We start from the raw sequence: 22,066 nt of genomic DNA on the forward strand, positions 1-22,066 counted from the left end.
CACCATTAAAATATACAGCTGGACACAGGTTGATAATAGTAACAAAAATTATTACCCAATTGATGATGCTGACATTGTTGGAGATGACAGGTCAGTATCAAAACTTGCACATCTTGTGGTTACGTTGGCTGGCTCAGGCCTGAAATCTGCACAAAGGTAAAGGTTACATAGAGCAAACAAACTCTACGGCTACCATGCATTGACAACAAGTATACATATGATAAATGCAAGTCACTATAGTATTTCCTAAATGTCGAACAGATTTAACTCTTCTGCATAAACTCCCAAAATCATTCCATTCGTATTTAAGTTTTTTTTTGCCTGAGAAACAGCATGGAGTGGAGAGCATGGGGACTTGGGGAGTCACGACACCATTAATAAGTTCACACGACGACCCCATTTTATTTGTTCTGTTATTTCTCTTGCAACCACGTCTAGGCTACACGTTTCCAAACCAGTGATTCGTTCAGTTTTCTATGATAAAAAAATTTATGAAACTTCTCTTTTTGCTTTTTCGAAACTGTGAAATAAAGTGTGAGCTGAGCAGACGACACAAATATTCTAATTAACCAGTAACCACAGTAACCACGCTTAACTGCTAAGATATCGATATATTAAAAACCCGCCAATATAAAAAAAAATCAACCCCTTCCCTAAAACCAAACCGCAAAAAAACGATTTTTTAAAAAGCGGTTTGATCGCTAGTGCTCAAGATCCGCTGAACAGATCGGGATTATTTCCATATCAATTTGTGTGTCTCGACAAGTTTCATCAAGATCCAAATAAAACTTTGCACGAAACCCGCCCTGATAACAACCCCTAGGACCCTCTTGGAATTCAAGAGGGAATTAAATAAAAATATTTGAATTTTGAATATTTGAAAATATTTGTGTTGGGAATGGTACCTGACCTGACCTGGTCACGCTCTTACTTCATTGGCTGCCTACTGGGCCTTAATTCGACCGTTTAGTGTTACCGAGTGAACGGCAACCGTCGACTATCGTCAGGGGCTAAGCGTAAGACTGACGAACACAACTTCAGATTGTGACCAGCAAGTCGAGAAACCGGGGTTACGATCCTTATGATAGACGTCCTTTATAGCAACAATTAATATATGAATTAATATATGATTCAAAATTCTGTTACAACATAAATGTAATACTCAACGCTGAACAACTGGCTACTACTGAACTATAAGAATTAACTAACTTAACTATGAGAATTTAATTCCTTTTACCGGTCGGTGTTTCTCGTGTTTCTCATTAATTTAGTGTGACACGATAAAAGTTAGCGAAAGCCGAAAGACATAATGTCCTGAATATTTAATACAAATAATAAACGGCATTCAAAAATTATGTTTCTGTATTGAAAATTTCCGCGAAATACAACGCGACAAAGATACACAAGTTCAATAACATTGAGTTACTTGATTTTGAATTGTTTGTTTATAGAACAATGAAACAGTAAACCGAATTTCTACTTAGACCAACTCTAGCAGAGAGTTGGTGAGATCTTCGACATCTTTAGGAGGACGATTAGCATATTGGCAGACGTTTTTCAGAGTCTCCACTTCGTACATTGTGGCCAAAGTTAGAAGCTGCTGATGACTGGCGGATGCTGCCAATGAACCAGTGTACAAGAATTGCAAAAAAAGCTTGACGACATCCACATCAAATTCCTCGTCAATGGTGACGACATGTTTTCCCGTGCCACCAGTCATGCCCAGCGATGCATTGAGAACGGGACTTCGAGCGACTAGAACAACTCGGTGAGCTTCCATCACTTTGACAGTCCCGACAAATATTTCGACATCAGTAAACTGTTTGTTAATAGCGGCTATCCAAATATCTTCCATCCAACCGTAGTCCATGATTTCGTAGTAATAGTTGCCGATGGTACCAACGATTCTAGTGTCAAAAACCACTTCATTCTTGCACTCGTCGTGAAAAGAATCGGTCGGTGTTGGTGCGGTGAAGAGAAGTACAGCGTTGCTCGGCTGCCTTGTCGATTTCATTTTGATCCATTCGGAAGTGTGACTGCGCTGATTCATATAAATATCCTCCACCTTCACGCCAAAGTTTCTGAGCTTAGCACATGAAAAGTGAATGGAATCCTCATCACTCATCGGTCGAGGGATGACGTAAGCGAAAAAAAGTCTCTCGTTCTGGTAATTCGCCATGGCATTGGGTCGGGCCGATTCCTCCATGGGAAATCTCCAAACACACCGGAAAGTAGACGCCGTGCGATCAAACAATATTTCAGTGTCTTTTTCAGGACTAATCAAATAAGAGAATAATTAACAACAATGAATACAAATACGCCATAGCTTAAGGAGAACGAACCTGATTTTGGGAGAAGGCGATGTTCCATCATCGCACTCGTTATGCAAACTTTTCACGATGCTCACCATCTGCAGGGCGTCATCGCTTTTCTTGAGTGCCGTTTTGCACAGACGAATCAGAGTTGTAAGCTGATAATACTCGGCTAACTTGAGCAGCTCTTCGTTGTCGAGTGTTGAGGTAAACTCGCCCGTGTAGATAAAGTGAAGAAATTGCTCCACTGTCGAAGGATTCACGCCATCCATTCGGATCTGATGAGCGCCAGCACCTTTGACCGGGTTGTTGTTACTTATTAGTTGTACTGAACTTGGAAGAGGAACCATTAGATCCGAAAGTTGTTCGGTTCTTCTTCTTATTTCCTTCTTCTTCTTCTTCAGTTCTTCATTGTTCCTCCTCCACGGTTTTTCGCGATACTGCGGTTTTTCGCGATCCTGCAGTTCTTCTTCTTCGAATTCAGAATTTTGAAGAGGAAACAATTGATTCTGCGGTTTTTCCGAGGGTTCTTCTGCTAATGCAGCTGCGAAGACTGGACTGCGAGCAGCCAGAATGGCTTTGTGCGCAAAGAGTTTCTTTTTGTTTAACAGGAATTCAACGTCGACTGAATTTTGACTTTTCACAGTAGCGGCAGCCCACAGTTGATCCTTGACAAGGCGATCGGACAGCTGGTAGATATAGCCGGGCACGCTTCCTTCAACGCAAATTCGAAACGCAAATCTGCAGTTGCCAGTGATTTTTTTGTCAAGTTCAATGGTGAAGAGTTGCAAACTTCCTTCGCTGCCAATGTTCTCATTCTTCATTTCCCTTAGCGTTGCTGGGCCATCGTCGCTCTCTTGTATTCCATACGTGATACCTTCCACTTTCATTCCGATTTTGTTGAGATCGACTGCCATGAAAAATAAAATGGGTGATTCAACGTGGTTTTTCAAGCCCACACGAAATACTCGTTCCCCTCGAAATAGAATCATTTTCGAAGCGATTGTTTCGTCCTCTTCCTCGACGTTTTTCAAGATCCATTCGTATGGTAAAATCATTTTCGGGCTACCAGATTTGACTGAAGTCCCGGAAGTCATGGTGGCTGACACTAATAGAAATACATTTGGTTAATAAGCTTTAATTATCATACATTTCTAAATGAAATATCGGTCTATTACTCACCAACAATTGAGAGCACAATCGGAGAAATATTAGAAATTTCAAGTCGAGTTTTAGCCTGATGTCAATTGTCAACCTCTTTACTAATCGCTGGTCGACAGGAGACTGAAAATTGAAAACCAAAATGGGCAAATTTGATGAAATTGTCTGACATTGGCAAAACGTTTTTTGTCTGACATTGGCAGAACGTTTTGTCTCGCGTTTTGTCTGACATTGGCTTTTTGCGGGGGGGGGGGGGGGGGGAGGTGTGAGAAAAGTTAATCAAATTTGAAGAAAAAAAATGGAAAAAATAAGAAATTTAAAAAAGAAAAAGCGGGCGAGCGAAAGTCTACCCTCCTCCTACCTTTCCTAACCTTTTATACATTTAGTTGTAGATGTGTAGTTATGTACAGGACTTTTATCATTTTATGTTTAATTGTATTGTATTATACCTTTCATCTCGTTATTGACTTGTCGTAATATGTAGACGGCCACGTACGTTACGACGTTGACTATAAGATTTTTACTTGAATTTTTCAATAGACTATCTTATGTCTTTTAACTTATGACTTATGTCTTATGAGTTATGACATCTTATGTCTTTATGTTAGGTGTGTGTTTTCATTATCGCTTGGGATTTTCTCCGACACGGTTTTCATAGGCATCAAATGCATGGCAAGCCATCTAGTGATAAGAGTTTTAATATGATGTTTCCTTACATTAGTAGTATATAGATGGTGATACTGCATAGTGAATCCCAAGCCTTAAGGCTACCGCTACCTGATTCACGGACTCACGGTAACAAGTTTATTTACAAAAGAATATTGAAGCGGTAAGTAAAATTCATAAAACTGCGTTCTATAGAAATGGCAAATATTACCTTATTACATTAAGTTTAATGTAACTGAGAAAACTGACGACAAATCGCAGCTCCAAAGAAAGAACGAATGACTTTCGTACGCATGGCAGAAACCAATCTCAAATCATCTCAAATTAAAACTTAATGATGACCGTAGTATAACACTAAAGAGTTGCTATCAAATCGTGTCTTAAACTTAAGGACGAAAATACGACTTATGCCGATAGATGGGGGGGTTGTTGGGGTGAAATAAAACACGCAACTGGTGCGATGGTTGCGGTTGCGTTCACCCGTGATGCGTAGAAAAATTTGGCGTGAATGGCGGTTTTTTTTTAAACCGAGTGGTATTCAGACATCGTCGTAGCTATAATCTGATTGTTAACGTGAGCAATAAATTTTTGAAAATTACTAGCCATTCGACTTGTGTACGACTTATTAGTTGTATATGATCACGGTGAACGTTTGTCACTGCCACATTATTATTATTTTTAAACGAAAAGAGAAACTTTTTTTATTGGATCAATCGCCTAGTGACCTAAATACCTCTGGAAACGGAATACATTTTGTCGATCTCCATTCGATAAAAGAAAAAAAAATAACACCATTTGAGTTCAGATTAATGTGAACTACGATCGACTACGATGGGTTGGGACAGGTGCTGATCAATTGTGTCCACCCTAATTTCACACAGAAACCACATCTAATCATTTATACTCCTACTAAGCGTTATTTAACTATATATATAAAGAAATCAGCATTTCTCTTCTAAAAATATTTACTAACAATTATTCTCCTATTCTCCGTGGAGCTAAGTCAATCAAAATTGTTATTCCGTTATCTCTTATTCTGCTTCAACGCATATGTAGTTGTGCTACAGTTCATCATCACACATTTGCAGTTCATAATCGGGTTTCTATTTTGCCAACAGGAGGTCCCAGAAATGTGAGGTACTAAAATAAGCATTTTGAGATGGCCACTCACGCGATGGCTGGATCATATCCGCCCAGCGGCCCGTTCTTTTTTTCAAAATCGTATATTCACGCGTATTTGAATTATTTTAAATTTCAAAAATGGACTTTGACTTCTGGAATGGAAGCGTGTTGTATACTACTTTCCCTGTTACTGGGCAGTCATTCCACATTTAGTTCAAGTTGACCCTCTAAATAATATTTGGTTTTTTCTTTTTCTTAGAAGACGTGTGTATTTTTAAGGAGATTATGTTAAATATTCTTTTGGTGCTGAATAATACAAGAGGCTGCTGCTGACTATATAGTGAAAGAGAGAGAGCCCAAGGCAGTAGCAGCAACCACTGCGTTAGCGCCAAGCCAAATATGGACAGATTAGTGTTATAAACAGTTTCTGATTTTGCCACAAGGAGTCACTTAAGTGGCGGAGGCCCTCCTCCAGAAAAGAAAAGAAAAAGGAGCATTCAACAATTTGAAACTGAATATTGTATAAAACGTTCCGGTTCGCCTTGAGTGAACTGCTTGCCTTAGGAAAGAAAGAAAATTTTTAATTTTTAAAATTTCTATTACCAAAAATTCGTTTCATCATATCATATCAGAGAGAGAAGAAAAAAATGTCAACTAGCACCGACATAATTTAATGCTAATTCTGTGTGACAGTGCTCAGCGACTTTTATAATAGTCATGACCACTTTCTCCCTGGCAGTCTCGTGTCATCGGAAACTTTTGAAAACTAGACAAAAAAGGATATCTTTGGCTGGGCGACTCTGAAAGATTAGAAAAGAATATTGAGAGAGAGAAATAAGAAAAAAGAAGCGGGTCAGCCCTTTGCTCCGCGGGTTATTCCAGCTCCCCCCCGAGCCCCAGCAGCCCAGCAGTACACGGTCCGAGAGAGCTGGGCAACAAGGGAGACGGACGCGAAGCCTCTTTTTCAATATCATCCCCTTTTCTTCTTCTTCTTCTTCTCTTTCTCTTTCTTTCTCTTTCGAAAACAAGAATAAGAAAAGAGAGAGAGAGAGAAAAGTGAATAAAAAGAGAAGAATGAGGGAGATAGTGAACAGGAGGGGGGGATATCTGGTATATAAGGAATGAACCAGACGAACGAACGGACCGAGGGGGAGGCGGTTAAAGAGTGTTGGGAGATGGAGAGGGGGGAGTCAGTACAAATAACACACAAACCCCCACGGTTTGGGGATAGAAAACTCAACAGGCTCATACCAGAGTCTACTCCGATGTGTACAATTTCAGTCCAGCGAGCGAGCGAGAGTCTGATTCTTTTAATGCGCTGGGCCATTGGCAGTTGCCGGTGAGACACAGTCACGAGAACATCAGTTTGTGCTCAACTCCGGCATCATTGCTCAATTGTTTTTCCAGGAATAATTACTAAAAGAAAAAAGTGTCAACCAGTGGATTCGTTTGTTGTTGTTGTTTGGGTTGTTTGGGTTGTTTTCTTGTGTGTTTGTGAGCTGTGTTTCGTCATCGAATGACTGGATTTAAGCAACCGAGGCGACCGAGTGTCGCCCCAGCACACGGATACGTATGACCAATTAAGACGACGGCCGCGGTTTCCTGTTTTTCGCAAGGCCGAATGCAATAAGGACCGCCAACTCTCCTGCGGTTTACACCACCAAGAAATACATATAAGAAGAAAAAATATAACGAGTCCCCCCCCCCCCACAAAAATGCATCGTGGGCTCGATTGTTTGTTGCTGCTTTGGTGGATCGTAACGACGCTCACTGTTGTACTTGGGTGGCCGATCAATCAACCCAACGCCCAACCAGCAGAAATAGTTGCGTCTCAGTATCATAGTTCGTCGCCGGCGTTGTGCAACGATTCGCGTTGTTCCTGTACCAGTCATTCGGCGTCTCAGCATGCCGGCCTCACTCATGTCAACTGCCAATGCACGCCTCAGGATCAGGTACACAGTAGTATTACAGCCTTAGACAACAACACGTGATGCTTTCAATAGAGCTCCTTCTTCTTATTATTATTTTTGTCAAAAAAAGATTGTGAGTCAATTCCTTTAAATAAATCCCGAGGTGGGGGTTTACATATATACAGAGGGAAACCGGAAATTTCCAGGAATAATATTGAGAAATTATGGTTTTTTAGTCGTCGTTAAGACGCGACACGATGACGGATGAAGATGGAGCTGGAACGGGGCCAGCAAATCTTGAGTAAGAAAATAAGGGTGGAAGAAAAATCCTGAGCACAGATCAGGAAATAGGGGGGGGTTGGCAATCGATAGCTCGGTAGAGAAAGTGCCGATTAGATGATCGGCACATCTTTTGAAAGATCAAAAGTGCCGGTTCACTTCCTGTCGAGTATATTTAATTCTCAAGGGGAATTGTTATATCTATATAGTTCCAGTTAAGTAAACCCATCTATATAAAGGTTGACATTAAAATCCTACTCAGCTGTGAGAGAAATGTGAAGTTCGTTACGTGGGGGCGCGTTAAGGAAAGACAAATGCCTGGTTTTTCTTTGTTTGGAATTTTCGAATCATCAAGACCTTGGTATTAAAGAAAAACGTGAGAGAGTTGAGGATTCTCGCCGTTCGGGTTCAGTGTCATAAAATACACCCAAAATCCCGTGTCGCAACAGAAATTTCTTCTCGGATCCTTAAAACTTGACAGTTGCATCACAGGATAGGGGTAGGGCTGCTGAGGCACGTGCGCCGCACGGTCTGTCACGAAAAATTCCCTATCACATTCTCTCAATATTTGGAAATATCTATTTCCATCTTCCATTTGCTGGATCACTCCATCATGTCGAAATAGTCAACAACGATCGGACCGAACCATGTGCAACACATTCGTTGTGTAGCCTATACTTCCGAAAAAGGATCAAAATCGGTGGGTGTCGATCGTGAAGGTCGTGACACCGGGCCGGGAGTGTGAAAGTCTCTGGAATGTCTGGTCTAGCTCAATCCACACGTGAAGCTGTATATCATGAAACAAAAATGCTTTTATAGATGATGCCCACAGGGATGATAAGTCTTGTATATGGTTCACCTTGAACGCTATAAGAAATAATTAATTTTGCCTTTGAGAATATAATAGAAGAACCTCGCCCGCACGTCACAGCACATTTTCAACTTAACGAAAAGTGCGCACGGCAAATCTTTTGTTGGCTACTGTTATCATGTCGAAGAAAAAAAGGGAGGGATTTTTTTCTTATTATTTTCCCACGGGTTTCCTATGATGGGGTTCCTCCCCCATCTTTTGGAGCTGTGGATTATTACACCGTCAGCAGCAGACTCAGACACTGGGAACAACAATATATAAGCCAGCGCCAGCACTTGGACCGAAAATGAACAAAAAGAACACGGGGAATATTCGACATGTACATCAAGTGGAAACGCATATGAGTTCAAACTTGTTTGCACCATAAAAAACGAGACATTTGAATGTTCTTTCTGGAAAGAAAAAGAGAGACAAAAGGCTAAGCTTTTAGTCGATATCCGGATTGAATAACATCCGGGGGGGAGAGCTAGCGGCAGTCAGATGAGTATGTTACGGATTGTTGACGTTCTTAAGCTATTTCTAGGTTCAGAAGCTAAGTCGAGAGTAAAACAAGGGGAGGAAAGGCATGTCTAGTATAAGGGATGTTTAACCACGTTTCCACAGCAGAAACAGCAAATAACGACCATCATTTCATGCCTCGTTTGACTTGAAATTATTCTTGAAATTTGCTAGAAATCGATGGAAGTTTGGATTACTGATTAATAATTGTTCCAGAAACAATACCATCTACGAAATGGGAAATCAAATAAAAATTTCAAAGTTTTCCTCGTTTATCCGTCAACAGTAAAGCCGTAGGCGGTACCTAAAAACACGCGAGGCATTTTCTAGGCAACTTATTCAAATTACACCTACTAGGGAGTTGGTATTTTCAATTCTAGCCAACTTTTAAGAAGCTTTATTTTCACATCCTGAATGTATTAAGCTACATAGTGGATTTCTAAAATTCACTACCCCACACCATAGCACCCCCAGTGCTGTGGTGGGGGGGGGGTGTCAGTATTTTCCAGCTCTATACTACCTATAATACGTAATAAAAACCAGTCATGTGAAAAGTGAAAGTATATATTCATTGGATTAAGAAATATACGATCCGGGAGAAAGGTTCCATCATCAATCATCGGAAGATAACAAAACAAAACTCTCTACGCACATGTAAGAAAACGTGCGTGTTTCGAATTCTAGTTAGGATGAAGACACCCGGCCCCCTGCCTCCACGGTCGTGGACCTACTTTGTGATTGAGTAATCACTAATCAGTGTTGGACGGGCACGCACCGGGTCTGTTCGTATAGATTATATACTTGCGTTTATTTCCTTTTTTCGATGGAGATTGTTGAATTAATTCAAATATAGATTTTTCATCTATCCTCAACGGGCTATATAGTAATAATTATGCATTTGTTTTGCTTTCCTTTTTCATCGTTTCTTTTTTGTATCACGTTCCTCGTGTTGTTGATTAGATTACGGCCAACACAAGGATATCGATATGGTCAAAATTGTTACAAGAATCGGCTGTATGTGTATTTTTTTTAAAAAAAAGAGAGAGAAGGGTAAAACGAAAGGCTTTATGGTATCAAATATCGTCCACTTGGCCGGAAATGCAATAGAAAATCCCAAAGAAGGAAACGGTCGACTGATTGAAACAATCTGTTTGTTTTTTTTTTTTTTTTTGTTTTCTTATATGTATGATGGGGGCTGCTTGAAAACAGGAAGCAACGTTAGATGTCTATCCATCATCAGTGCCGCGTGACGTCTCGCTTGTGGCCATCCGAAGCTGCCGGAGCGTGATCTTTCACGAAGGCGGAATCAAGCACTTGAACAACCTCTCCATCGTGACTGTTGAAGATGCCGGAGAAGTGCTCTTCCATTCAGGATCTTTCAATCAATTGAAGGTAAGTCATTAGCGGCTATTAGTTATTATACGGATGTATACAGAGAATAACTATAATCACGTGATTCATTCATTGATGTATAGGTGGAAACCAAGACGGCTGTGACAATCGGCCGGTGTCGCCAATTATTAATCAAAACCGCAGCTTTCGTCAGCCACTCACTCAGTCCGGTGGCTCTTAATTCGTCGCACTGCCATTCGGTGCGAATCGAAGAGTCGGCCTTTTCCCGTCTCAGTCGGCTGACGCTGACCAACATCCAGTTTTTGCACTTGGCTTCGCACGCTTTCCGGTTTACCACCGTCAGCCCACTGGACGGAGATCACATCAAAACCGAGATATTGATCGAGCACGTCACCATGACAGGTTTCAATTGAATTCAAAATAATTTCATCATTATAACAAATCCAATTTAATTTGTTTGAAATAGAATTGAAAAGTTTCACATTTCCATCGCCGCTGGATCATCTTGTATTTGAGAACGTCACCATTTCTGGCCAAATTCACGCCAACGCCACTTCGGCTTTGCGGATCGTCCGGCTCAGCATTTCCGACTCGCGAATCGGTTGGATTGAGGCCGGCGCTTTCAGCGAGTTCACTCACCTCGATTGGCTGGAAATGCTCAACACCAGGGTGGGCCACATAGACGGGCGGGCCTTTTCTTCGGCTGCATCTTCTATCACCATCGAAGGCTGCCAAATCGGCCGGATGAATCAGAGCGCACTGTCTATGCCCGTCGCCCGCGTGTCATTACATTCCAATCACATCGACGTGCTGGCCACCGGAGCCCTTAATTTGCGCGAGTGGAACGAACTGCTCATTGAAAACAATACGGTTACGCTGATTGAGCGACACGCCTTTTACAACATTGGCGAACCTAAACTTCTTCCGTCGCCCTACGCCGGAGCTGGACGCGTCCGGTTCATCATACGACACAACGTGTTTCATCAAGTCCAGCTGGGCGCTTTCATCATCAGCGCTGAAGTGCCGCAGCTGAAATTGGAGGACAATCACTTCCAACACAATTGCGATTGTCAGATGGCTGGATGGGCGGCCCAGTTGACGCAAATCACTCGCCGGACCGAGACCACAACGGCCGAATCGTTTCTAGAAGAAGATGAAGATGATGACGTCTTTAATGCTCCTAGGGCTTTGTGGCTAGGATCTTCGCTCTTCAACAGCAGTCTGTGTCGGCTGGACCAGGCAGCCGCGGAATGTTTGGATTTAGCCGACCAGCCGCAATTCCTGTCCATGAAAAACTACACGGACGAATTTTGCCCGGCCGCTCAAGAGAACGAATTCAGCCGCTGCTTGGCCATGAAACGTTCATCGATCGACATCAGTCGAATCATCGATTTCAAGACGGACGACGATGCCGACGGATCGAGTGGAATTAAATTGGTCGATTTTAGCTCGAGACAAGATTTGGTCATGATCATCGTCCTCAGTGCCCTGTGCGTTTTGGTCTTCCTGGCCGTCTGCCTTGGTCTGGTCGTGGCTCGTTTCAGGACCAAGTCACGCCAGCAGCAACGAAGCAATAAGAAAATCGTGTCCAACGACGAACGCGTCACTTGTTCGCCGCTGATTCCCAGCAGCAATGTGGAAAAACAACTGGGCAGCGGAGTGGTTTCCTCCGGCTCCATTTCGCGTCTCTCCGTCAAAGACTATCGAAATTATCTGGAAGACCTTGGACCCATTTACTCGGAACCGCTGGAACCTCCCGAGTCGAATGCTTGGATCAAGCACGTCCCACCAACGGATTTAGCCCCGCCCGATGTGCCGGCCATGCCCGTCCAGTGGACTCCCAAAGGCGGCGTCAAAGCCAACGACGACGCTAATAAACGGACCATCGATCGAGGCACTCAAACGTTGGAGGACAGCACTAATAAAGTCTCGGAATCAGAGAATCTCTCCAGCACATCAAATGGCGAACCGTTGGCGTCGAGTCTGGCCCTTGAATTCACACAAGATGTCATGGCCGCTCTGCGAGATAAAATGGACGTCTCCCCCCTGTACAGCGAAGTCAAAGATTCGATTGTTTCCAAGCAACTAGACAATAACGAAGAGTCAGCAGCACTGACGAAGGGAACCAGCACAATAACACCAGAGTTCTACGATCTCATCAAGGTAGTCGATCAAGGCGCTGGGCCAAGGCCGTCCACATCTTCTGCCAGGTCGGAGCACATCTACTGCAAACCGTGGGATGATGCCGATCCATCAGGCTCGAAGAATCGTCTTCCATCATCCATTGCGGATGAGACGCCACCACCGCCACCAGCAGGAGTCGAATTAAAAGTGGATAAGGAGTCAGCAGGTGGTGATGCTTTATTATTATTACCTCCTCCAGCGAAACAAAAGAATAATGTGCCGGTAGCCATCAAAAGTCAACCGTTTCACGTGCGCGGATCTCTCCCGAAATGGCCTCCGCCCGCCATCAAGACTCCCAGTCAAAACCGGAGCGGATCGAGGACCACCAACAGTTCAACTTGCTCACCTCCAACATCTCCCGTTAAAGATGCCAAGCCACCTTCGTGGCAAAGCTCATCCAGGTCGATTCCGGCAGCCAGGAAACCGCCGACTAAAACCAGAAGCGAACACAATAACACTTCCCAGAAGACCTCTCATCAGCCGACGGGCAAGTCTAATAAAGAATCTACTGTCGTCCAGTCAAATTCATCGAACGTCGTTATTTCGCCGTCTCCTTCACAACAGTCCAAAGATGAGGGCGATGAGGAGTACGCCGAAGTAACGCCGCAGCCGTTTAGTTTCTCATTCCGACGGCCTTTGTTCGCAGATCGTCAAAATAATTCTAAAGAGACGAAGAAGAGTGCTGCTGCCGAGGGACCACCGAAACCGGCGAGATCGCCCGTGGCCCAGTTGTGCGAATATGCCGATCCACGTGACCTAAATGAGCCTTTGTACTCTGAATTAATAGTGCAAGATGAACAACAACAACAACAACAACACGATAACTTGTGATCCCAACTCGTATATACATAACAGTCCTTCTTGTGGTTTACATATACGCAGAGTATACGCTTCCGCTCCGATTCATCGAATCGCTTTTGACCTGCCTTATAATATACCAGAAACAAAAGTCTCGAATGGTGTTCGGGCTCGAGTCAAAAAATCGTCATATTTCATTGTTATTTGATAAATTTATTTCGTTTTGGTTCCATCATCATCGTCGTGCGTGTAGCTATATTGCGTGTACTTATATAGCAAAGATGTGCTTTTTTGTCTGTTGGGTGCATGATTCATCACCAAAACAGTCGTAACTAATAAAAGTCTCGCAAATCCGGTTTCTTTGTGTAAGTTGGATTCATTTATGGCACGAATCTAGGTTACACACATTTTGGTTAGGTATTTATGAGTTCATTTGAACCAGGATCCGGATGGAGTTTAACCACAAGGGTTTTGGTTTTTTTCAGCAGGAAGTGGTGTCAAAACAGAACAGAAAGAATAAGAGATTGTTTAAAAAAAAAACATTCAGTAGGAACAAACAAAAGTGTCAAATGGATTGCTTCGGGATCTGGTCCGGTATGTTTATTTAAATTTGATTTTCTAATGCAATAAGTGCAAAACAGAAATAAATTTTTTTCAATAATTTTACAGTCTGTTGTCTGCTGGTTGCTTCGTTTGCAATGGTCGGCGGTCAAGCGGAGTCTCGGGGCTGGACTCCTCCGTTCACCCAATGGATGACGACATCGACGATGTCAACAGTTCGTGCGACGAAAAGCCATAGCACATTGCCAACCAGTACAACCAGTAGTCCAATCAATTCAGTTTGTGATAGAAATTGTTGTAAATGTGATAGCTCAAAAACTCGTGTTGAATGTACATCGTCCCACCACTGCAACGTAAGCACAAAACTCTGATCAGATTTCATTCATTTGATTTAAAAAAAAAAACTTGTTCTCTTTATTGCACTAGCAGGAATTTATTTTAAATACAACTACTCGTTTGCCAAAGGAAGCCAGGACGGTGATCTTTACCGGATTTCTTCGATTAAAGATTAATAAAGGCAGTTTAAATTTCCCGCAAAATTTGACAACGTTTTACATTGAACGTGTAGATAAGATTGAAGCCGAATCTTACGCGCTCTCGCAACCTGCTTGCAACGAACGATCTCCCCGTATGCGCAGTTCATTCGCACGGCCGTCTCTTGTCATCAACGGAAGCGGTTCGATTATCTTCGAGCGAAGGGCTTTTACAGGTAAATAAATCTAATAGTATTTCAATTTATAAATAATGTCGAATTTCATTGACGTTTGCTGTCAGGTGCATGGGGTGAAATACTAATCATCAATTCCAAGGTGAAAGTGATGGAATCGGAGATGTTTTACAATACAAGTTGCTTAAAAAAGTTCACGCTGGAGGGAAACTTTATCGAGGAAATCAAATTTAAAACTTTGGCAGATGGAGAAACCCAATATTTGTCCATTAAAAGCAACCAAATTCAATCGATCGAGCACGGAGCCTTCCAGTTGAGCGTCACCGATTCAGCTCATATTTCCTCCAACAGAATCAACGTCATTCAATCAGAAGCTTTTGTCTTGCGGACGCCAAGGACCTTTTCGTTTCTTAACAATACGGTGGGGAGCGTCTTTTCTTACGCCTTCCAGCTAGCGGCGACCGAGAGTATAGACATCAAGTTGAGCGCTTTCGACAGCATTGCACGTCACGCCTTCCGCAAAATCGAAACAGTTGGCAAAGCCAAAATGGCGATGGCGTTGTCAATCAAAAAATTCGACAAAGGCGCGCTCGATCTCGACCAATCGCTCTTTCAAAAATCGTCTCTCCAATTCTTCGAAATTCAACTCGACCGCGATTGTGCCTGTGAACTACAGGTTGTTGTCGACACACTTTTCAGTCCAACTTTAAGAAGAAATGCCTCTTCCAAAGACGACTTCAACAGTGTCTTGAGAGATTTCATCTTCTGTCGCGTCCGCAATGAGTCGAAAAAATTTTATGAATTCGCTAGCTCTCATCACTGTCAAGCTCCTGATGTCATCATGTTAGTGTCAATCACTTGTGCGATCTTGGCAATTTTATTGTTAATGGCTGTTGCAGTGACTATGATCTTTCGACAGAAAGCTAAGCTTCGTCGCCGTACCAGTGTGGAAACTTCTAACGGATGGGTGATGCACATCTACACGGAAACCGAATGTCAAGTCAAGGAAGAATTTACGGTTCCTCTAGAATCAGTGGGAGAAAATGGACCGGAACACGATTTGTTATTGCTCACCGCTAACCAAAATGAGGTATGTCAAGATAGGCTCAGTCGCCACAGTTCTGGGCTACCGACATACCAGCAAGCAGCATGCAGTTTATCCAAGGAATCAGCCAACTATATTCACATTGGTTCAAACAATTGTTTATGTTAGTATATTCTAAGCCCCATATTTTATATGCTTGAATAGTTAATACAAAAATTTCCATGTTTGAAAAAAAACTATTCAATAGATTTCCATACAACGTGTTTTCTCACGCGTTTTAATAATGAATTAATGAAGCCTCAGATTTCAGGTCTATCAAAGGAGATTTTTTAAAAGTTGAAACAGATTTGAAACAATTTTCTTTAGTCCTAGTAACATCAAAGCAATTAACCTGGTAACAGACTCAACCGAAATTCCTTCGTCAATTGCATAACAGTTGCCTCACGTTTCCGTCTTCCCACGCATTTTGCATTTTCACTTTAGATTTTTTGTCTGTTGCTTTCCCGTCTAACCGCCAGGTTGAAATTTGAACGATTCGCTTTCGCGGCTTATGCATCGGCAATCCGGCATTCTTGTTTGTCGTCTGCGTCTTCACGATACGAACACAATACGAAAATTGACACATATATAGTCACACAAACACATCCCTAATAACTTTCTGTTTAAATATACAAGTATTGTTTTAATTTTCCTTAAAACTAGAAGTGTAATTGCGTCAAATGAGATTTGAACTGTAATAATTAAGGATAATTTAAATTGGTTCTTTGGAACTGTCACTCGATGTGTCAAACGAATTGCACAGCACCATCAGTCCGCACCCTAGGTTTTCACAATTAAAAAAACTTCAAAGACAAGCCAAGAAGTTCGCAGGAGAAGAACTTTGGAAAATCAAAAACAGTTAATTCATCGTTATACTTATACAACAATTGTTCACATGCAAAAAAAAAAAAAAAAAATTCAAATTTTATTTCTAGGAGCCGGTATGATTACTACAATCATTGTAGATGTTTGGCAGAGAATGATTTCACAGTGTTGGCGATGGAAATCTTTCAGATAACCCTGATGAAATGGAGTGGCCTCCCAAGATAAAACCTCCAAGAGCATATCAGGATCAAATAATGCTTTCAGAATGGCTTGATGAAGTACCAGTCGATTTTGAAACTAATTGGCTTGTTGGAAAAAGATGTCTAGTTGTTGCTTCAAGAGTAAAGACCAAATGTGCATTTAATCGCCTTATTTAAAAATAGACTACAGAATGTAGGCAATAATCGCCTGAGTTCACGTTCTTATTTGAACTGATCATTTTCTGCACAACATATTAAATATCACAGATGAGCAAAAATCTACGAGATCAATTATATAAGACATACTGCCTTTTTATGAAAAGGAGTTTCATCTTCGTCCAAACAGACGAACACATGTAATATAAACAGAAGAGAGTAGTATTGATTGGTTGAGAATTGTGATGCATGTGTTATTAGTTACCATTTTTCCGCTAATCATTATAGTTTATAATTTGTACGGGGCACTTACCCAAATTAATTATCGGCACATGAAATATTCCAATGCGCTTCTATATAGACGTCATATAGAACCAGAATTGTCTTTAGAGTATGCAAGGAGGTCAAAGGTACGGTGCGCAACTCGTAGGATTAAAAACTTTTTGGCATATAATGTTTAGCGTGCACTTATTATGGTCAAGTCAAGCGATGGCAGGAACACTAAGAGATCGGTTTCTCCTCTCGGCTTTATCGCCTTTAAGTATTCTTTTTAAAATTACCGGTGTTTTTGTGATCCAGAATTATGAGGCCCAATGGAGACAGCGTCTTTACCGTTTCTGGACTTTTTTCGTGTTCATTTTGGCTGTTCAGAGCAACATCTACATGTTCGTCAGGCGCACCTTAATGGTCGAATTTTTTGTCGGCGGTCCACAAATAACCGTTGCTAGATTTATTCAGGTTCTCTTGAATGAATTGATTCGACTTAGTTCACTAGTTTCCGATACAATCATTCACCTTAGTTTGGTATTTAAAATCTGGCCATCGGTGACATTGTTTTTGGAGACCCTGGATACCGTCGATTTAGATTTCGGACGACCAAACTTGTCGCCAATTAAACGTTATTCCGTCTTTGGCCTAATCTACGTCCTCGTTACGGTTAGATACCCTTAGAAATTTTACAAAGCCGAGAACAAAGCTCTGACAAAGCTACTCATTGCATAACGACATAATTTTCGTAGGTTGTTTTAAACTGGATATTTTCCGTCTTTTGGGATTTAAACCATCCGGATCGATTGGTTTATTGGCTGGATATGCTCCAGAGTTTCATCAGAATCTTCGCAAATCAGGGGTGGGATCACGATCATAATCCATTTCTTTGACTTTATATGTTTCAAATTTAACTAAATTTTGCTGTTAAATAGTTTCACTGTGATTCCTGTTTGGATATTCATCATTTGCGGCCAACTATGTATATTCTACACCAGGGAGTTAATTGCCAACTTAAAATTACTTAATTTTGTGGTGAGAAATACTTCAGGAGTCCCAAATCGAATTGTAGCTCAGCAACGGACTTTTGCGCATCTGGGCTCTCTGAAAAAACTTTATGAGGCAGCGGACCTCCTTCATCATCACTTTAGTACAATATTAGCAGTAAACTGCTTCCTGACAGTTGTCACAATGCTAACGTCTTCTTATTACGTCATCGAGTTTTTTAAAAGTGGTCGTCTGATTCCTCTTTGCTGGGACGCCAGCGACGTGCTCGACTCCTTTGTCCGTTTCTGGCTCATCTGTCATACAAGTGATCGGATAAGAGAAACTGTAATTATAATGTTATTTCGTATTTAACAAATAAATTTAATCGCCTTATTTTAAAATAGACTACAGAATGTATTAGTGTTCTTCGCAGCTTACGTGACGCTGGAAACGAAGAGAATTTGAGCGATTGTCATAACAAGGTATTGGGAATATTGATCTCTAGATCATTTCGGGGATCATTTCTTTGGTAATAATTGAATTTTAATATTGTTGAATTGGTTTCACAGATTACGTCCTACATAATCGAAATATCACAGATAAGCAAAAATATAGAAAGGCATAGCCTTAAAGGAGTTTTGTCTCTGTCCAAACGTCTTATCATCCCAGTAAATTGGCAATTCGTATTTATTCGAAAATAACAATTATTAACCAAATTATTTATTTAGACTTTGGAAATTATTTTCACGTATCTTCTTATCATCTACCAGTTTCAAAGTGCTGGTGAAGGAACTCCCTGAAACGCCCTAATGGCCGGTCGTCATTATAGTAATGCATTACATCATTTGCATTCCGAACTGCTGAATTAATTTTTGTTTGAGTAAATAAGAAAATTGTGTTTGTGCAACTGCGATGCACCACATGTTTTCTTTTCATGTACGATATGTCGCACCACGTTATCAAATTAGTGATTGGCACGTGAAATATACTCTACCACCTATATAGACGTCATTTTACCCCATCATTTTCTTATTAGTATAAAAAAAAGGTATACCTATAGTAGATTGGGTGCGCAACTCGTAGAGTTAATAGGTTCAAGTCCATCCTGTTTAGCGTGCACTTAGTCAAGTGAAAGGATGGCAGGAACACTAAAAGATCGGTTTCTCCTCTCGGCTTTATCGCCTTTAAATATTCTACTTAAAATTACGGGTGTTTTCGTGAACCAGAATTTTGAGGCCCAATGGAGACAACATCTTTACCGTTTTTGGACTTTTTTCTTGTTCATTTTGGCTATTCAGAGCAACATCTACATATTCGTCAGGCGGACCCTGATAATCCAACTTCTATCCACTATTTGGGAAATAAACGTCGATAGACTGATCCAGGTTCTCTTGAACTCATTGATTCGACTTAATGGGCTAGTTTTCGATACAACGATTCACCTTATTTTGGTGTTTAAATTGTGGCCATCAGTAATTTTGTATTTGGAAACCTTGGAGACCGTCGATTTAGATTTCGGACGACCAAACTTGTCGCCAATTAAGCGCTATTCCTTGTTTAGCCTAATCTACGTCTTGCTTACGGTTAGATTCCTGTAAAAATGATACAGAGCCAATGAGTAATAATGCATAGTAACATTAATTTTTCAAAGGTTGTTTTACAGTGGATAATTTCAACCTATTCGGAATTATACCATTTTAATCGACAGGCTTACTGGCTGGACGTGTTTCAGAAAGTAATCAGAGTCTTCTTAAACCAGTGGTAGGTTTCCGATCACCATTTGTCTGACTTTATCCTTATAATTTTATTTCATTACATACATTTACACAGTTTTACTATGATACCTGTTTGGATATTCATCATTTGCAGTCAACTGCATATATTTTATACCCGGAAGTTGATTTCTAAATTAAAGTTGTTGTGTGTTATGGTAAGGAATACTGGGGTTATCCCAAGTCGAGCTGTAGCTCAACGGACCTTTTCGAACCTGCGCTCTTTAAAACAACTTTATGAAGCAGCTGACCTCCTTCATCGTCACTTTAGTACAATTTTGGTGGTAAATTGTTGCCAAACATTCATCACAATGCTTACTTCTTCTTACTACGTCATCGAGTCTTTTAGAAAAGGTTACTGGGTTTATTTTTGTTTGGACGGCAGCGACGTTCTTGACGCTTTTGTGCGTTTCTGGCTCATTTGTCATACTAGTGATCGGATTCGAAAAACTGTAATTATATAGCATTTAAATATGTAATTGGCTATCATACCTTCATATCACTCAGTTGTTTTTATTCTTTAGATCACAGAATGCATTGATGTCCTACGCAACTTACGTGACACTAGAAAGGCGGTGGATTTCCGGGATTGTAATAAAGTATTACCAAAAATGTTGATGTTGACAGCTACTTCATTAATATCATTGAATTTTTGTGTTGTTTAATCGCTTTAACAGATTACTTCTTATATAATCGAAATATCTCAGATGAGCAACAATCTAGAGAGGCATAGCCTTAAAGGAGTTTTGTCTTTGTCCAAACGTCTTATTATTCCAGTAAATCGGCGTTATAGGCCCTACGTATCTATTAGAATTTCATTGTTTGTTTTTTTCATTTTTTGTACACAAATTATTTTTTAGACTTTGGAGATTATTTTCACGTATCTTCTTATCATCTACCAGTTTAAAAACAAGTGAACTCCTTGAAACGTACCTGCGCGCAACTTCAAATGTGCCAGGCGGACCGCGAAAGGATCGATTAGTAACAATTTTTGTCCCGAATATTTATTGTCATCAGCATTTGATTATTACCGATTATTGGCATAGCAACAGGTACGTGTAAGCAGTGGCTCTGCCACTCCAACATATTCAACAATTATTACAAAAGCACACAATAATGCCATTCTTGGCCATCACTTGAAAAATTGCCAAACGCAAACAAAAGAAGGACAAGATCAATATAAAGATGACAAACATCTGAACTATTAACGCACCTTGAATGACCCTGAACGTCATCATCATCCTTGATTAATCCGGATTAATAAATAAAAATGGAATTAAATATACTGTTCCAAGAAATGTTTTCTCTTCTTATACGTAACCTATAATTGTTTTTACGTCCTATATAAATAATAATGAAATTATGAATGCAATTTCATTTCATTGTAAGTCGTAAGCATCGTAATACTTTCACCGACTTTTACAACTCCGGTACCAATGAATTTCTTATTATTCCTTTTATTCCAGTATATTGGCAACACGCCTATTTATTAGAAAGTTCTTCTTATATACACTCGATTAGTTTTTAAGACTTTGGAGATTATTTTCAAATATCTTCTTATCATCTACCAGTTTGAAAGTGCGGACTATTGAGCTACTTAAACGTATACATGAGCGTACAACTGTAAATGTCCGGGCGGGCCGAGAGAATGAATGAGTAACAATTTGTTGATTGATTGCATTTGTGTTTAACGCAAGTTGATAACAATGATATGCGCGTGCTGAAACTTTCATAACATCTCATTTGTAGCGCCGAAAATTACATGCCATTAAATAGTTCCTCTTGTTTCGAAAGCCATTTTTATACCTCACATCCATCAAAATAATTAAAGTGGCTAACAGCATAATTATTTGTTACAGCAAATAATACGGGGTCGTAAAACTTCTTTATTCTTCATCGTAAACTGGCTTTCATTTCTCAACTCCGGAATGACGAATCAACTACTTAAAAAATGTTACCAAAGTTTCCACTTTTGGTGTTTTAAGACCAATTTTAGAGCAATTTCAGAATACTGGAATAACCACTGTCAATGTTCTCCTCCTACACTCCTCCTCCTCCGTACTCCTCCTCTTGTATAATTTATTTCTCTGGAGCTGAAGCGTTTAGCTACAAGGATCTGGTTATACCAGTATTCTATTGCTCTGCCAATTTGGTGATTTTGAAAAATCGTTGGTGTCGCATCTGGTGTTGGTGTTTTATTTTTGTGTATTTTGGTGTTTTGAAGGTTTTGCGCTGAAAAAAAATTCTGATTGGACATATTTTCCGAAGAAAAATTGTGTTTTTTTGTGTGTGTTATCCAGTTTTTTCTCACTGTGAGTTTTTGGTGTCTTTAAATTTTTGAGTGGTGTATTTTTTAAGCAATCTGGCAAACCATTGGGTGATGCCTGTGTGAG

At 40.6% G+C, this 22,066-nt stretch overlaps 3 protein-coding genes across 3 annotated transcripts; 2 read left to right on the forward strand and 1 right to left on the reverse strand.

Moving 5' to 3' along the window:
* Window positions 1–1,430: 1,430 nt before the first annotated feature.
* Window positions 1,431–3,596, reverse strand: LOC124334779. The gene is made up of 3 exons (XM_046789083.1): window positions 3,495–3,596; window positions 2,343–3,414; window positions 1,431–2,276 (listed from the first exon to the last, which is right to left on the reverse strand). The coding sequence occupies exons 2-3, from the start codon at window positions 3,407–3,409 to the stop codon at window positions 1,481–1,483; spliced, it is 1,863 nt and encodes a 620-aa protein (XP_046645039.1). The 5' UTR covers window positions 3,410–3,414; window positions 3,495–3,596; the 3' UTR covers window positions 1,431–1,480.
* Window positions 3,597–6,524: 2,928 nt separating this feature from the next.
* LOC124344519 lies at window positions 6,525–13,510 on the forward strand. The gene is made up of 4 exons (XM_046798085.1): window positions 6,525–7,213; window positions 10,029–10,211; window positions 10,295–10,574; window positions 10,639–13,510. Exons 1-4 carry the CDS (start codon window positions 6,977–6,979, stop codon window positions 13,185–13,187), a joined length of 3,249 nt encoding a protein of 1,082 aa, XP_046654041.1. The 5' UTR covers window positions 6,525–6,976; the 3' UTR covers window positions 13,188–13,510.
* Window positions 13,511–13,521: 11 nt separating this feature from the next.
* On the forward strand, window positions 13,522–16,164 carry LOC124346216. Its single transcript, XM_046798361.1, has 4 exons — window positions 13,522–13,748; window positions 13,824–14,068; window positions 14,145–14,424; window positions 14,490–16,164. Exons 1-4 carry the CDS (start codon window positions 13,604–13,606, stop codon window positions 15,593–15,595), a joined length of 1,776 nt encoding a protein of 591 aa, XP_046654317.1. The 5' UTR covers window positions 13,522–13,603; the 3' UTR covers window positions 15,596–16,164.
* The last annotated feature ends 5,902 nt before the right edge of the window (window positions 16,165–22,066 follow it).

This window comes from Daphnia pulicaria, chromosome 1 (assembly GCF_021234035.1).
Source record: "Daphnia pulicaria isolate SC F1-1A chromosome 1, SC_F0-13Bv2, whole genome shotgun sequence".
NCBI classification, from domain to species: Eukaryota; Metazoa; Arthropoda; class Branchiopoda; order Diplostraca; family Daphniidae; genus Daphnia; species Daphnia pulicaria.